At 33.6% G+C, this 18,181-nt stretch overlaps 1 protein-coding gene across 26 annotated transcripts in view; it reads right to left on the minus strand.

Annotated features, from left to right (window-relative positions):
• Window positions 1-18,181, minus strand: part of TRDN (triadin) — a 547,971-nt gene that overhangs the window by 179,167 nt on the left and 350,623 nt on the right. For 19 of the 26 annotated variants that reach the window (XM_056818706.1, XM_056818721.1, XM_056818719.1 and 16 more), the window contains 2 exons: window positions 13,719-13,745; window positions 5,528-5,545 (listed from right to left, as the gene is read on the minus strand). In XM_056818706.1, the coding sequence (XP_056674684.1) occupies window positions 5,528-5,545; window positions 13,719-13,745 (45 nt within the window). The remainder of the gene's footprint in view (window positions 1-5,527; window positions 5,546-13,718; window positions 13,746-18,181) is intronic. The other 7 variants (XM_056818718.1, XM_056818712.1, XM_056818720.1 and 4 more) reach the window with 1 other exon arrangement.

The raw sequence follows: 18,181 nt of genomic DNA on the forward strand, positions 1-18,181 counted from the left end.
TGAAGCTCAAAGAGGGTAAAGGATTTGTACAACATCACACAAGTTTATAGGTTGTCAATAGATAAGCCACAAGTCAAACTCAGATTACGAAGTCAAGATTTCTTTGAGGCAGGCACTTTCTAAGTGCTAGGACAAGCAAAAAGTCAGTTTCAAGGAGTTTCTTTTCTAATGAATAGGAAGGCACAAGGTAGATACAAGAAACAGAGTAAATAGAAAGCTTTCTTAGAGGGGAAAGTCATGTGATTTTAAGTTTAGCTTTCTAGGCATCTTGGTCACACAGTAGATGGACTGCTGCACTTGGAGTCAGAAGACCTGAGTGCAAATACAGCCTCAGTCTTTTGCTAGCAAGTCATCGGATTTGTCTTCCTCGGCTGTAAAATGTTGTAAAAAAAGCAACTTCGTCTCAGGTTTGTTGTGAGCATCAAATGAAATAATAATTCTTAAGCACTGTGAATATTCTCTGAAATAAATGCTTGTTTCTTTCTTCCCTCCTTCTTTTCACTAGATCATGATGCCAATGAATAAAAATTTTCTGAAGTTGATGAAAACAACCAAAATACTTCCATTTGTTGCCTTCATATTTGGAAATTACAATGAAAAGATGAGAATTGGGATAATAGTGTAAAATATATTAGGAAATCTGATTCAGATTTAAGATGTTAAAGTTGTCAGAGACTTGTTTCTTGTCTCCTGAGAAAAATTAATGATGGCACATCATGAATATGTTCTTCAAGCATAGAGTTAGAAGACACTAGATGGATTACAAACTGAACAACATTTAAAAAGATAAATTGAAACAATAAAGAAACTTGCAAACTTCTTAATGAAGTAGAAATCATTTCAGAATCCTTTGTCTGGATGCAATTTACCCATGAAGGAAAAGAATTAATAAATAATGTATTTCTTGACTGCTTACTATTTGCAAAGCATTGTGTTGAGTACTGGTGATCTAAATAAAAAAGCAAGACAGTCTGCTCTGAAGGAAGGACTTGAATACACTTATGTTCAAATGGGAGAAGATAGCATATATGGAACATTACAGATTCCAGTCAGGTTGAATAGTCTCAGTGGTCTTTAGGATGCAGCAACAAGGCAAAAATCAAAAGAACTGGAAAAGAATCATGAATGTTCTCATTACCAAAAAAAAGAAAAAAGACAACCTGACAAGTGCCTGCCAAGAATATGCCTATTTCATCTTTTATATAAAAACTTATGAAAATAATCTATCCATATATCAAAGATATGCTTTTAAAATAAGTGGTAGCTTCTTACAGAAAAATATACTAAATTGTATAGAGAATATAACATCCTAATATATTTATTACTTATTGAAAAAGATTTCCTAGGATAGGCCTTCTGGATAGAAAATTTAAATTTTGCTACCGTGTTTCTTTGAATTGCATTTTTGTGGCCAAGGAAAATAAATATAAAATGAAAATGCTATACAGTTGTTTTTTTTAAATAACTACTTAAAGACAGTAGATAAATGTTAGCACTCTTATGCTGGACTTATTCACCTCAGGTGAAAAGAGTCTATAACTATACATGCTCAGCATTTTGATTTGGAGGAAAATGAATTGCTGAGTCAAATTTAAACCACTTAAGAGTTGAGGGAATAAAAAAGAGACATCACTTCTATTTTGTTTCCAGTATAAGGGTTCTTCATAGAATCCATTTCCAGTAGTGTTCTTTTTGATTATCTTCTGTTATTTTTTATTTGAAACCAGATGGTACTCCCTCGGTTATCAAACAGGAATTTACTTATAAGTTATTGGTCTGCTTGTTTTGTTTTATGAAGTTAACTATCTATATTTCATATACTTCTTGAAAGAAATACAGTAACATGAATAAATTGAAATTCTGGTGAAGCATTGATCATTTTTAAAGAACATTTGAATAAATTGTTAAAATTATAATTTCAAATGTACATTTTATTGCATTGATTAAGTGTCTACTTTAGGAGTGTTATCTCACTTGATCTAGTTCATCCAATCTGCCATAGTATCAAAATAATGCAGTAGTGCATTGCTCACTCTCTCTCTCTCTCTCTCTCTCTCTCTCTCTCTCTCTCTCTCTCTCTCTCTTCTCTGTCTGTCTGTCTGTCTGTCTGTCTCCCTCCCTCCCTGTCTGATTGCTCTTTCTTGGTCTCCATTCTGGATCTCCATCCATTAATCATGGATATGCCCTAAGGGTCTGACTCTCTTTTCTTTTCCCTCCATACTATTGCTCTTTGTGATCTTATAGAGCTAAATCAATTGTACAAAAAACCAAGCCATTCTCCAATTGATAAATGGGCAAGGGACATGGATAGGCAGTTCTCAGATAAAGAAATCAAAACTATTAATAAGCACATGAAGAAGTGTTCTAAATCTCTTATAATCAGAGAGATGCAAATCAAAACAACTCTGAGGTATCACCTCACACCAAGCAGATTGGTTAACATGATAGCAAAGGAAAGTAATAAATGCTGGAGGGGATGGGGCAAAGTAGGGGCATTAATGCATTGCTGGTGGAGTTGTGAATTGATCCAGCCATTCTGGAGGGCAATTTGGAACTATGCCCAAAGGGCAACAAAGGAATATCTACCCTTTGACCCAGCCATAACATTGCTGGGTCTGTACCCCAAAGAGATAATGAACAAAAAGACTTGTACAAAAATATTCATAGCTGCGCTCTTTGTGGTGGCCAAAAACTGGAAAACGAGGGTATGCCCATCAATTGGGGAATGGCTGAACAAATTGTGGTATATGTTGGTGATGGAATACTATTGTGCTAAAAGGAATAATAAAGTGGAGGAATTCCATGGAGACTGGAACAACCTCCAGGAAGTGATGCAGAGCTAGAGGAGCAGAACCAGGAGAACATTGTACACAGAGACTAATACACTGTGGTATAATCGAACGTAATGGACTTCTCCATTAGTGGCGGTGTAATGTCCCTGAACAATATGCAGGGATCTAGGAGAAAAAAACACTATTCATAAGCAAAGGACAAACTGTGGGAGTAGAAACACCGAGGAAAAGCAACTGCCTGACTACATCGGTTGAGGGGTCATGACAGAGAAGAGACTCTAAATGAACACTCTAATGCAAATATTAACAACATGGCAATGGGTTCGAAGCAAGAACACATGTGATACCCAGTGGAATCACGCGTCGGCTATGGGGGGTGGGAGGGAGGAAAAGAAAATGATCTTTGTCTTTAATGAATGATGCTTGGAAATGATCAAATAAAATATTATAAAATAAGAAAAAGACTGAAGAAATAAACCCATCCAGATTTGGGGAGTAGAGTGGTGGTAGGGTGTTTTATAATAACCACTTATAGTTTGCACACACTCTCCCCTGAAACGAAATGGTTAAGCAGAGCAGAGATGTGCCTCCTGGTTTTGGGGGGATGAGGTTTATGGGATGGGATGTTGATGTTCTGAAGTTTTTTACTAATCTTTCTCAATAAATGTCCCTTTGTAAAGGCAAAAAAAAAATAGTAATTTTAAGACAACTATTTGCCATATCATTATAATTGTGCAAGGATCAAAAATGACTTATAAAACTAATTTATAGAAATCATAGGATTTCCCAAACCTTACATCATTTCTTTTACTATAAAAACCCTACCCAGTTTTTCATTTTACTCTTGCCATGCTAAAATAGCGCACCAAAGTACTAAAACATCTGAAGTTCATTATCAAGTGCTGGAGCAGATATTGGCATACACCAAATGCAATATAACCCAGTGCAAATATAATCATTCCATGTCTAAGCAAAACAAAGAAAAAACAATACAGGCAATTTTTTAGTATATTGCAAAAGGAATCAATAAAGACTGGTGTGTTATGTGGGGTTCATAAATGAACATATATCAAATTACCCTTTTGAATGGCAATAAATTTGCCTTTCATTTTTCCTTTTAATTTAATGACTTTTACCTTGTAGATGGTCAAATCCTCTTTTAGAAAAGGAAAAAAAAACAGAGCCCATCATGAAAATATGAATTAGGAAACATCATATTAGGCAGGTGAAATCTATCATTGAGGATTGGTCACCACCCTAATAAAATGCAGGCTACTGATGCAAGAAAAACATTTTCATTTTTAAGTCAAATAGATTCAGCAGGGAAGCAAGAAGGCAATTTGAAGAGTATTTGCTATCATTCTCTGGCCATCTTTTTATCAAAAACAATATGTTGTAAGACATGATTGCTTGGAAAGTTATGTTTATCTATTTAGCATTCAGGCTTTTCTAAAGACTATCTAGTATTACTTCTAGGGCCCTATAAATTTTACAGGCAGCAAGAATGCAAAAGCTAATGATGTTCAGTAGATTCTTTAGAAAGAGCAATTTTTCAGAATCTAGATTGTCTCCTATTTTCCCTCAGAGTTGGCAGTTTATGCCTGTAAAGGTAGGTGGATATTCATTTATACTTAGGCATAGACTCATACATAAATATATGGATGAATGAATCTATTCTCCTCTATAGCTATATTGCTCCCCCTGCCTGACTCAGAGAGTAATTACATTATTCTCTTCATTTAGTGTAAAAAGTTGATTTCAGTCTAAAAAACTACAATGTCATACAATACTTTTAATTTTCTGTAGGAAAAAAAAGATAATTATAAAGTTGAGAGCTTACATTTTCAGCTAAATATTTTTAGAATCAACAATGACATGAAAACTTGTGTTACTGAAATTAGCTGGCATTCTAAAAGTATATTAACAGTCATGAACATATGATTAAAAAAAAACAAACTACATAATTATGTTACCTTTTTTCTTAAGAGGAAAAAACTAGAAAGATAAATTGCCCAGAAAACCAAGGACCACACTGAGTGGTTGGTATTTCAAGATTAATTTATAACTGAATTTAAATGACATTATTTTGCCTAAAATTATTGATTTGAAATAATGATACAGGAAGAGGCTATTTATATTTACTACACAAGGCTCAGAACTCACTCATACAATTCACTTAGGATTTACCCTAAAAATATACACTAAGAGTGAGTTCCACACATTTTCTCAGTCAGTCTGTAGGGGTACTGATGAGGGTAGTAGTCATAAGGCTTGTGAAAAACGAATCTATATTCCAGGAAACAAGTATCATCTTTTTAAAGGGCAAAGAAATGGTCAGTTTATTAGAAGGAAGGGTTGATAGTCCTAAGACAAATGTTTTGGTTAGCTGAATATTATTTTACCATTGGACCTGATCACAGGTGATTTGGAAAGCTCCATTACTTGATTGCATGAGTCTGGGCCAGTGACCATTAACTTGGGTCCTGAAGCCTGCTGGTCTAGACCTCTCCTAATAAGCCTTGCTATCTAGACTATTTACTCATTCAACAAAGCCCCGGAGGACTTTTACTTTTTCATTTACTACAAAGAGCAACTAAAATAATTTGAAAACTGGAAGCTTCAAGAAGGTAATGCAGAGCTGCTTAGTCAAGCCAAAAGGACAGTATTTGCCTAGAGAGAGACCAATAGCGATAAAAATGCAATTTGGCACAAAAGCAATGGCATCATTATCTTACTTTTTTCCTTAAGACGGTCTGTGAAAGAAACATGAAAGGAAAATGAATGATGATTAATTTAAAAGAACAAGAAAAAAGAAAACAAATTTACTCATAACAAATAGACCACTTAGTTTTCATTCTTTTATCTTTTATTTCTTTCCTTCTTCCTCTTGATCTTTTCTTCTTTTTTCCCCTTCCCACTCCCCTAAAGTCAAGTGATTTTGTTTGCATAGTAATTAAATATGATTTTATCAACTGTGAGTATTTTAGCATTATATATTTAATAGGGGAAAGTGAATACAGTATTCTGGAAATGCCTGCTCCATATGATTACTTTTTTAAAAAAAATATTTTTTAATTATTGTTCATGTTCATATGATTTAATTATCTTCAACTCCATTTAAAATACACATGAAAATACACATAGACACAGAGGACTTTGGTAAGTTATGCCAAATAAATGAATATACTATTCATAAAATCTAGAAAGCAGACCAATACCATCTTCTAATACTGAGAGATTCCATGGGCCTTTACCTTCCCTCGCAGAACCTTATTGTCCCATTATCCAGTTTGTACTGGCTCAGGACACCTATTATCATTTGGATGTGGACCTCTACATTACTACCTTTGCCAGAGGTATCTCATTACCTGACTCAAACTGATAGGGGACCATCTGCCTTGCCATTATTTCCCAAGGTTGTCAGGGCCTTGCCATCTGCCATGCTAATTTCTATGGTTACATACTACTCAGAATTTTCAAATACCATAAACTGAACATAATCTCTAATACATGGCGGTTTCTACCAAATAGAAATGTGAGCTCCTGGAAAACAACAATTTTTTTAAACTTCTGTTTTTATACTCAGCACTTGGAATAATGTTTTGTACATACATACAGTAAATGCTTTTCTTTCTGATTCTATCCCTATAGATTTCACTGATAATAATGGAGTCCCTCTCTTTTTACATCTTTTTGGTTCATTTTTATAAAATGAGAATGCTTTTTTAAAATTCAGATAATTGAAGGGTAGTAGAAAGTGATCAAAATAAGGACTTGACTTGGAATCAGAGTCCTCATTTTACAGCCTAACTCTAATTTATTTGCTAAACATAAATGGGAAAGTTATTTCCCTTTGGAGTGAGAGTGTGATGGAGACATATCACAGAGCCTGAATTTGTGCTAACTGTTACATTTTCAATGTATTTATACCTTAGAAATCAGCAAACTATGCAATTGATATACAAATCAAGGATTGATTGTCTAGCCAAGAAAATGAGGGATAAAATATTTTGTGTTAATAAACAATAAGTATTAATAAATGCAGATCAAATTTTAAAATGGATCATGTGTACTTAAAAAAAAGAAGCTGGTTGTTAAATATTTTTTTCTAGTATACCATAACTTCTGGACCTTGGTTTCTACATTTATAAAATTAAAAAAAATTGGGCAATATAATGTTAAACTTCCTGTTACATTTAAAATTTTAACTTATTATATGAGGTTTGCTTAGAACAGAAGCTTGTCAATATTATTTTAAATCATTAATTCAATATAAGATATTTCCAAAACAATAATATTGTATTTCTATACTACTTTATAAAACTTTACACTTTATAAACTTTAATACTTATGATATATTTTATATACTTAGCCCAATATTTTCCTTATAACAATGGTATGACTAGGTTATATAAGCATTATTATTTCCATTTAAATATAAGAAAATAGAGACCCAAAGTTGTTGAAATCGTCATCATCATAGCTTCATTAACATCAACTTCATCATCATCATGGTTGTCCTCATCATAGCTAGCATTTGAACAGAACTTTAAGTTTTAGAGTGCTTTATAAACATCTCATGTATTCTCACCCGAGTGAGAATATTACATTTGCACATATTATATTATATTATATTATATTATATTATATTATATTATATTATATTATATTATATTATATTATATTATATTATATTATATTGTATTGTATTATATTATAATAATTATAATTATAATGTTATATTATATTATATATACACATATATAGATAGGTAGATAGATAGATAGATATTTTGATAGAGACATGAAGAGAGAGAGGTTTTGCAGGACTTGTGGACCAAGATGCAAGAACCAGGGTTCCAATGGAATGTCCCCAGTTGGTGGCAGTTTGAGCTGACTGGGGGGAGCCGACTTTGTCTCTGACGGGAAGGCACTCTTTTTCCTTGGAGGTTTGAAGCTGGCTGAAAGACCTTTGTGAGACTGATTTGGTTTTGGGGGTTTCTCTGGCTCTGAGCAGTTGAAGTTGACACTGAGAAGAGAAACTTGGCTTTTGGCACTTAGTCTCTGTCTCTCTGGCTCTGAGCAGTGGAAGCTGATCAGGGGAGAAGCTTTTGAGTTGGTGGTCTATTTGCTGGCCAGGAGAAAACTTAGACACTTTGAACTTTGTTTCTTTCTGTGATTAAGCTGACAGATCTGGCTGATTTGTGAAGAAGAAAGATGATTTTGAACTCCTGTTGTCCTCCATCTCCCTAAGTGTCTCAGAGTCACAGTTTGTGACTGGAATACTTCCTCAAACCTTTCTAAAATTATCCCTGTAGTTTAGGGAAATCCTCATTCCTCTTACCTCAGTTTCCCATCCTGTTATCCCCATAAATTCCTTGACTGAGAAAGCAACTAGAGTATCTTTATAGTTCACTCAGGAGGGAGGAAAGAGCCAAAGGCTTCAAGAAGAACTGGGTGGACAGGTTTGGTTAAGGGAGGGAGTGAGGGAGGAAGGAGGTTAGGAAATAGATTGATCAATCAGCTATCAGTAGGGATCAATAGGCAGAACCCCAGAGCAGACCCCAGGGCATTCCCTTATAAGTAGTCCCCTGTGTAACAGCATTCCTGTGTGGTGGCATCCCTCACCATTTCTCTGTTCTACCTCCATTATAAATATGCTGGTTCGGGTCCCATTAGCAGCTCTCTCTAGTCAAAAACCAGAGAACAGTTTAACATTCTCTATTTCAACAAGTAATAGTTTTCTCAAGTTACTTATTCTGTTTATATATATATATATATATAGCACTGGTCCTGGTTTCAAGAAAATCTGCATTCAAATCTAGCCCCTAATGCTTATTGCTATATGTCCCTGAGCAAGTTATTTAAATGTTGAATTTTTTCTGTAAAAAGAGGATAGTAAGCTTCCTCACTGGGTTATTATAAATGAAATGAGATAATATTTTTAAGAGCTCATCATAGTGTCTAGTACATAGTAGTTGCTTAATAAATACTTCTCTCCTTCCCTTTCCCTTCTCCCATTTTACAATGAGGAAATTGAAGCAGTCACTGTATAGTGTCAGTTAGAATTTCAAGTTAGGACTTACGATTTAAATCCAGGCATCTGCACAAAATTAATATTCATCTTATTGATACATTTATATTTACATTTCTTGGAGAATGAAAGGGTTATCTAATTATAACACATTTTCCTTTAAAACTTTGAACAATCATCTCTTTTATTTTCTATTTAGATCTGTTATTTGTAGAATAAAAATATAACTTTTATTGTGAGTTTAAATAAATAAATGAAAAGGAGTTCTGAAAATCTCTAGATTTCTTTTTTTGTTAAGTGTGCCTAATATGTAATGTTTAGCTTATATACAAACAGTTTAAACCGTATGCATCCAGTAGGATCTTAAATTTACTTGGTAAGTTTCCTAAGACAATAAATGCTTTCTTTATTTTTGTTTTTGGTAATCACATGATCTTGCTTTCTTTATTTTTGTTTTTGGTAATCACATGGTTTTCTGTTGTTGCCTTTCATTTTTATATATTCATTTATTTTGTATTCACAGATATCTCCATATACACACACCATTTTTCAAAACTTTTCTACTGTTATAAATTTTTGTAATGCCTTCCTACTCATTATCTTTCCCCAAGAACCTATTTTATGTAACATCTATCTTTTTTGCACATGCCAATTCTACTGTTGAATATTCAATATAAAAAAAAACATCAAAGAACATTGACTTTAAACAAGGGACATTTTTAACCTTTATTATTTTCTTAGCCTTTATATCAGGGGCCCCTTCAGCACTCTGGTGAACTCATATAACCCTACTTAGAATCATGTTTGTACTTGTGTAAAATAAAATACATAACATCACACAGGAAACCAATAGCAAAACTGTTATTAAATATTGAAATTTAATTATTGAAATTCAATTACCAAAATATTGAAATTCAATCATCAAGATTTTTTTAAGTTTATAGACTCTAAGTTAAGAATACCTTTATTATCCATCAGAAACAAATACTGAAGCAAAGAGGATCCAAGTTTTTTGCCTAAGATCAAATGATTCTGTTTATTATCTCTGAATGTCCCCTAGACTTCATTTCATCTAGTCCTAGAAGCCCTACTGCTTTCCCTAGGACAGACTTTGATGTGAGTTGCCATCTTTTGAGTAAACTTTTAGGACCTTATCAAATTTAAAGCTCCTAGTACTCTGAGATTATCTAGCTCTAAGGTTCAGTTCTGAAACTTTATATTGCAGTGTCCCTTTAAACTCTTAAAAATTATTGAGGAGCTCCTAGAAGAAACTTTTTCTTTTTAAAAGGCAATGATGTCCAGCTCTCAACAACACAGGAAATGCTTTTAAATTTACTATGCATTATTAATATTTTATCCATCACTTTCTTAAGTATGGACAATCACAAAATAATAAAGCAAGTACTCATTTGTAGTATTGGCCAGTTTCTGAAATTTAAAGCCTCACATTGAAAATTTCAAAATTGACAGCCAGAACAAGTTGGGTCCAGCACACTTCTGGTGATAGCAATCAATATTTACCTTATTAAAAGAGAAAATATTTTAGAATGGAAATAAATTTAACTTTGCAGGCCCCTCTGAAACGGTCTTGACAATATTCATAGGTCCTAAAATTATACAATGAGAGCCACTGATATAGCAAAACTTTACTCTATAGATGTATATATTGAGTCCCACAGAAGATAAATTACTTGCCAAAGGTCATCTCACAAATAATCATTCGGAGAGTCAGGATTTAGAATCCAAATTCAATGCACTGTCCATTAGAGAAGATGATCATATAAAAAATTCAGGTATCTTAGAAAGAGGCAACAAGTTAGTCATTGTCACCATAACACTTTGATATGAACTGAAGGAAATGTGCCAAAAGGGGTTAGAGGAAGGTAATAATATAAACCAATTGTGCTTTTCTATCTTGCATATAATTAGCTGTGATCCTACTTCTCCCTTCATTTCCTCTTTTTCGACCCTGTTCTAACTTGTTTCTTCCAATTAAAAGCAAGGAAGGAACCTCTACATTTTGGGGTGGTCCTTCAGGTAACCCTTGGGGACTAGAAGAAGACCTTCAAGTTCTGAACTAATAACTAAGCTCATAGTTAATGTATACATAGACATTTTCCCATAGGAGATAAAAGAAATATAATTATATTGCTAAAAAACTCTGGACAACTTATTATGGAACCCAGAGAAGCAAATATTAAATTGCAAAGAATCAATCTTTGCTGATAGGATCAGTTAAAATTTGGCCTAAACTTCAGATTTGAATTATTTCATAGAAATGATCTCCCACTTGAGAAGCATCCGATAAAGAGTTATATGGTAATGAAGGGAAGACACAACCAGGATGAGATCATTCCTGAACTTTTTTCTATTTAATATTAGCAAATTCATTTAAATGTAGAATAGTACATTTGTGTAAGGAATGAAAATGTATGGGAAGTTAATCAAGATTTATGCTTTGTTCTCTCAGAAAAATCATGATTAATAAAAGCACTACCATGGAAGGTGAAACCTTGTCAGAGACCAAGTGATATGATTTAAAGAATAGCAGAAAAGTGATCCTGTCTGATCCTACTAGTTTCCCATCACACCTGAAATTCCCACTCTCCAGGTGACTTTTTAAGAAACATTTGTGCTTAATTATGTTGATGGGGGGGGGGAATAATGTTAACAAGTATTATCATTACTGATTGGTTCATTTTTATATACTGTCACCTAGTAGATACAAGGGCCCAGAAAGAAAGAAATTTGGTCCCTTATAAGTAATAGGTACTTAAAAATATATGTTGATTTAAATTGAATTTATTTAACATAGGTAATCTTTGAATGGGGGAACAGTGGAAGGAATGATAGAAAATACTAATCTAGGTCATAAGGAATCTTTGTTTTAGATGTTTAGACCAAGAAATGTTGTGGATATTTTCTCTTAAAACTGCACAAGTTGCCAGTACCCTTTAACTTGAGTTGGAAAAATTATATGTGTGTGTGTGTGTGTGTGTGTGTGTGTGTGTGTACGTGTGTTTTATCTCCAACCTCTATCTCCTAGAAGTCTTTAAGCAAAATTAACCAAGATTCTGAATTCTGTGCTGATACAGCCTTGGCTTTTAGCAGAGGTACAGGAGCCAATGATATCAAAATGTAAGATACATCAGTAAATGTTTTGTTTCCACAGAAGGTTAGTTGAACAAAGAGAATATCTTTTTGATTCCTGATTAGTGTTTTAGTACTTGTCAATTTCTATAGCAGGAAGCCCTGTTCTGGGAACTATTGTCTTAGTAAAATGATTAGGGAGCTGTTTTCAAAAACAAAGCAGGGAGAGTTTTAGATAGTATTTCATAGATTCGTAGGTTTGTACTTTTAGGACAGAAAAGATCAACTAATCCAACCTATTCATTTTACATATATGAAAACTGAGACTCGCAGAGGTTAGGTGACTGGATGGACTAAATCACACAGGGAGCCAGCAGCAGAGCCTGGCTTCAAATCCAGGTTCTGTGTCTGGAACTAGCGCTATTTCCACTGTACATCTCATTGTCCACCAGAAAAGATTTCTATAAATAGTGCCACATATTTTATAAAGATTAATCTACTTCCTGCTACATTAATATATTATATTATATTTTTGTAAAGGTCCACTAAGAATAAATGATAGATAAATTTCTATATTTCTTAATATTTATTGACCCATGCATTTTCTCTCCATTAAATCTCATTGTAAGCTCCTAGAGAACAGAGGCTGTGTGTGCTCTAATAATGACTAAAGAAAAATTCTACCTTAGGGGTGATCAAACACCAGTGGACCAGTGTCCATTGTCTTGATAAAACTTTGTTCACATCTCCAATCAATTTATAGCTCAAATACAGCTTTGAAAAAATGAATGTCTCTATTCTTCTTGTTTACTTAATTTTTTTTCCAGATTACATGAAGAGAGAATTTTAGTAATCATTTTCTGATGTTTTATAATCCATGTCCTTTCCCTCCCCTTCCAATTAATATCATTTCTATATATTGAACATAGACTGATCATTTTGTATTTCTTCTAAATATTTAAGCTAATTATGAGCTAAAAGAAAGCAATAGGGTAACAAATTCTTCTAATTGAGAATCCATGTTAATGCCAAGCTGAATTTTGCTGAGGCAGCAAAACCCTATAAACAAGGCAGGCTGGGTCTAGCACAGCTTTCCTTTGGGTGCCAGGGTCCCTTTCTGATGAAGACAGGAAAGTCCAAGTCCCCTTTTATAAGTGGCCTTCAAGAAAACAGTAAATGGCTACTCATGGGAAGCAATAGGATGAATTCTTGCTCATGGACCTCTGACATACATTTTACCTTTGTAATTCTATGATCTTATTAAAGATACCAATTATGTGAAATAAAGATTGGGGAAGGAAAAGATTTAGTGAGATAAGATACTCAAAACTATCTAGAGAAGACCAAAAAAGAAACAAAAAGGAGACAGACATCCTGAAGATGGATGACTTTACATGATTTTCTAAAGCTCTCTTTATTCCCCAGTGAAGTAGAACTCTAACTCACCTGTGCAACCTTTACAAAACTGATTGAGGGGAAATCAAATGTTTAAAAATCGATATTAACATTTACCAGTAAGATAAATATTTCCTGTTGTATTTGTGCATAAACCATTAGAGCATCATAAGATAAAATGCTGAACTTCTTTTGGGATATGACTGTCAGAGCAGGGTTGGCAGATTTTGTTTTGCTTACTTTGATGCCAAATATTTCACTTTCCACAGAAGTTCTGACTTAGAAATTACTATTCAGTCCATTTTATTGTTATATTGCTTTAGAATATTCCTTAAGATAGGATGTTAACTTTTGATTTCCAAAGGTGAGAAAGAAGAGGGGAAAAATAACAAAATAGCTTTCTCTTACCATCTGCTGACTTTGATATCTTAGAACCTGAAAAAAGAGAGAGACTTGTTCAGCAGGCATATGCTATAAATCAGAAACTGATTAAGCCAAACTTAAAATGTTCTCTAAAAGTATAACATAAGCACCATTTTTCTCAGTAAAACTATTAAATTCAAATGTATTTCCAGAATAAATGGTTACTACAGCTATCCTTTTTTTAAAGAATAGGGTTAGATAATTTAACATATGGAACATAAAATATAACAATAAATAAAATAAATAATAAATACAATATAGCAATATAATAATACAATAATAATAAAATTAATATAATATAACAATAACAATAAATAAAATATCATCCACATAAGTTTTACATAAGCATAATCTACCTAAGTATAGATATATTTTAAAATAGTAGTTAGACTACCAGGTTAAGATGGCCCCAGAGTAGAAGCAAGGATCTTCCTCTGATCTCCACCAACCAACATAAAGTGCCTCAAAAGGAAAAACCAAAATCAGATGAAAGAAGGGGTTCCACTGCATGGTGCAGTATTGAAAGAAGGCAGAGTTTTGGGCATTTCCATGCTAAAAAGAGGACAAAAAGACTCCCACCAAATGCAAACTCATCACCCCTCCTCCACTATACCTACAGCACCAGGGTCAGAGCAAACAGAGGGCAACCTCTAAGTTCTTGGGAGTCAAGGTGGGGACTGACTGAGGACACCACAGACTTTCCCCTAAGAACAGTGAGACTTGGGATCCCAGGAGGCTGAGGAACACACCTCAGGACAAAAACCTATCTGGAGCTCAATATAAACCTTGCCTACCATCTTCAATCAGATTTCTGGATGAGAAGGAAAGGAAAAAACAGTAAAGCAATTGTGACCCAAGAAATATAATCTACAAACACCAAAGGAAGAAGAGAAAGGCATTGACCCTGGATAATTTTTATAGAGAAAAGATCCAGACTATAGAGGAGACAGCAGAGGATGACAAACAAGCACACACATCCAAATTTTCAAAAAAAAAAAATGGAAATTGGTCACAAGCTCTCCAGGAAATCAGGCTGGAATTTGAGAACCAAGTTAAAAAGATGGGAGAAATGTGGCAAGAAAAGTGGGAAATTGTTCAAAAAGAAAATAACAGTTTAAAAGACAGAATCTCCCACTTGGAAAAAAAGAAGCCCAGAAATTAAATGAAATGATAAGCAAATTGAAGACCAGAAATGACCTGCTGGGAGCCATGAAAAATAGGATAGACCAAATCAAAAAGGATAATAAAAAATTCATAGTTGAAAAATAGCCTTTAAAGATCAGAATGGGGAAAGTAGAAGCTAATGATCTCACAGGACAGCAAGAATTAATAAAACAAAGTCAAAATTATGACAAAATAGAAGGAAACATGAAATATCTCACTGAGAAGATGAATGACATGGAAAACTAATCTAAAAGAGACACTCTGAGAATCATTGGTCTACCTGAAAACCCAGAGATAAATAGAAAGTTTGATATCATACTGCAAGAAATTATCCAAGAAAACTTCCTTGATGTTCTTGAACAAGAGGGTAAAATATACAGTGAAAGAGTCCATAAATCACCCTCTACATTTAATCCTTAAAAAGACAACCCCAAGGAATGTAATTGCCAAATTTAGCAGCTTCCAAGCTAAGGAGGAAACATTACAAGAAGCCAGAAAGAGACAATTCAGATATCAAGGAGCACCAATCAGGATTACAATAGGATCTGGCAGCCTCCACGACAAAGGAGGACAAGGCTTGGAATATGATATTCAGACAGGCAAGAGAATTGAGTCTACAACCAATGATTATCTACCCATCAAAATTGACTATATACTTATAGGTGAAAGTATGGACAGTCAGGGGGCAGCTGGGTAGCTCAGTGGATTGAGTGCCAGGCCTAGAGATGGGAGGTCCTATGTTCAAATCTGGCCTCAGACACTTCCCAGCTGTGTGACCCTGGGCAAGTCACTTAACCCCAACTGCCTAGCCCGAACCACTCTTCTGCCTTGGAACAAATACACAGTATTGATTTTGATGGAAGGTTAAGGGTTTAAAAAATTTTTTTTTTAAAGTATGGACATTCAACAAAATAGATGACTTCCAAATATTTGCAAAGAAATGACCAGAATGAAATGGAAAATTTGATATCCAAAAACAAAAATAGAGAGAAACGTGAAAAGGTAAATACAAAAAAGAGGGGAATTTTTTTTTCCCTTTTAAATTTTTTAAGGGTTTCAATAAGGACAAATTGTTTCTGTTCCTATATGGAAAAATGTTATTTGTAACTCTCAAAAATTGTATTCACTATATCATAGTAGTTAGAAAATGTATTCATAGATAGCGTTTGGAGTACTAAAAAGAAAAGGGGGGATACAAGATAGCACCATGAGAAATGAAGGAATAAGAAAAATAGGATAATTTTTGCCACACAGAGGCACGTGAGAGGGGGAGGGGAAGAATACTAATATAAGAAGGAGAGGGAGAGAATGCTAATAGGTAATAATCAAACTGTTCTCTCAGTGGAATCAATTCTGAGAGGGAAAAGCATCTAGATCCATTGGGGTATCAAATTTTATCATACCCTACAGGGAAGTTGAGAGGGAAAAACCAAAGGGAGGGGAATGGGGGGAGTACAAAAATGAGGGAAAGAGAGGGGAGGAATTTAATAGACACTAAAAAAATAAGAGAAGAATAAACAGGGATGGGGAGGAAAGGGAAATAAAATAAGGGTAGGGATTAGAGGGACTTATTAAAAACAAGCAAATAGTATAGAAGAAAATAGCAAAGGAAGAAAGGGCAGAACTAGGAGAGGATATCAAAATGTTTGTGAATACACTTGACTCTGGTAATCATGAATCTAATAAGATGAAATCTTCCATAAAACAGAAGCAAATAGCACTGTGGATTAGAAACCAAAATCCTACCATATGTTGTCTACAAGAAAGCAGGTAGACACAACCCAGGGTAAAGGTAAAAGACTGGATCAAAATCTATTGGGCATCAACTGAAAAAAAGAAGGCAGAAGTCTCAATCATGATATCTGACAAAGCCAAAATAAAAATATATCTGATTAAAAGAGATAGGGAAAGTAATTACATCCTAATAAAAGGCAGTATAGACAATGAGGAAATATCAGTACTCAACCTGTATGCACCAAATGGTATAGCATCCAAATTTCTAAAGGATAAACTACTAGAGCTTAAGGAGGAAATAGACAGTAAAACTATACTAGTGGGAGACCAAAACCTTCCTCTATCAGATCTACATAAATCAAAACAAACAATAAATAAGAAAGAGGTAAGAGATGTGAATGAAATCTTAGAAATATTAGAGTTAATAGATATGTGGAGAAAAATAAATGGGTACAAAAAGGAATACAACTTCTTTTCAGCAGCACATAATACATCACAAAAATTGACCATGTATTAGGGCATAAAAACATGGCAAACAAGTGTAAAAGAGAAGAATTAATAAATGCAATCTTTTCAGATCATTATGCAATAAAAATAATAATTAGTATGGGTACATGGAGAGACAAATAAAAAATTAATTGGAAATTAAATAATATGATTCTCCAAAAGCAGTTAAAGAACAAATCATTGAAACAGTTCACAATTTCATTGAAGAGAATGCCAATGATGAGACATACTATCAAAATCTATGGGATCCAGCATAAGCAATACTCAGGGGGGGCATTATATCTATGAGTGCATATATTAACAAATTAGGGAGGGCAGAGGTCAATGAATTGGGCATGCAAATTAAAAAAAAAACTAGATAGAGAACAAAATTAAAAATTCCCAGATAAAAAACTAAATTAGAAATCCTTAAAATTAAGGGAGAAATTAATAAAATTGGAAGTGAAAGAACTATTGAATGAATAAATAAGACTAGAAGTTGGTACTTAAAAAAAAACAAATACAATAAACTACTGGTTAATCTAATAAAAAAGTAAAGAAGAAAATCAATTTAACCATATCAAAGATGAAAAAGTAGACTTTACCTCTAATGAACAGGAAATTAAGGCAAAAATTAAGAACTATTTTGTCTAATTATATGGCAATAAATATAGCAACATATGTGATATGGATGAATATTTACAAAAACTATGTATTCTAGATTAACAGAAAAAGAAATAGAATACTTAAGTAATTCCATATGAGGAAAAGAAATTTAACAAGCCATCAAAGAACTCCCTAAGAAAAAAATTCCCAGGACCAGATGGATTCACAAGTGAATTCTATAAAACATTTAAAGAACAACTAATACCAATACTACACAAACTATTTAACAAAATAAGCAAAGAAGTAGTTCTACTAAATTCCTTTTATGACTCAATTATGGTACTGATTCTAAAGCCAGGCAGATCAAAAACAGAGAAAGAAAACTACAGACCAATCTCCTTAATAAACATAGATACAAAAATCTTAAATAGAATACTAGCAAAAAGACTCCAGCCAGT

The sequence above is a fragment of the Monodelphis domestica genome, chromosome 2, assembly GCF_027887165.1.
Source record: "Monodelphis domestica isolate mMonDom1 chromosome 2, mMonDom1.pri, whole genome shotgun sequence".
Taxonomy (NCBI): domain Eukaryota; kingdom Metazoa; phylum Chordata; class Mammalia; order Didelphimorphia; family Didelphidae; genus Monodelphis; species Monodelphis domestica.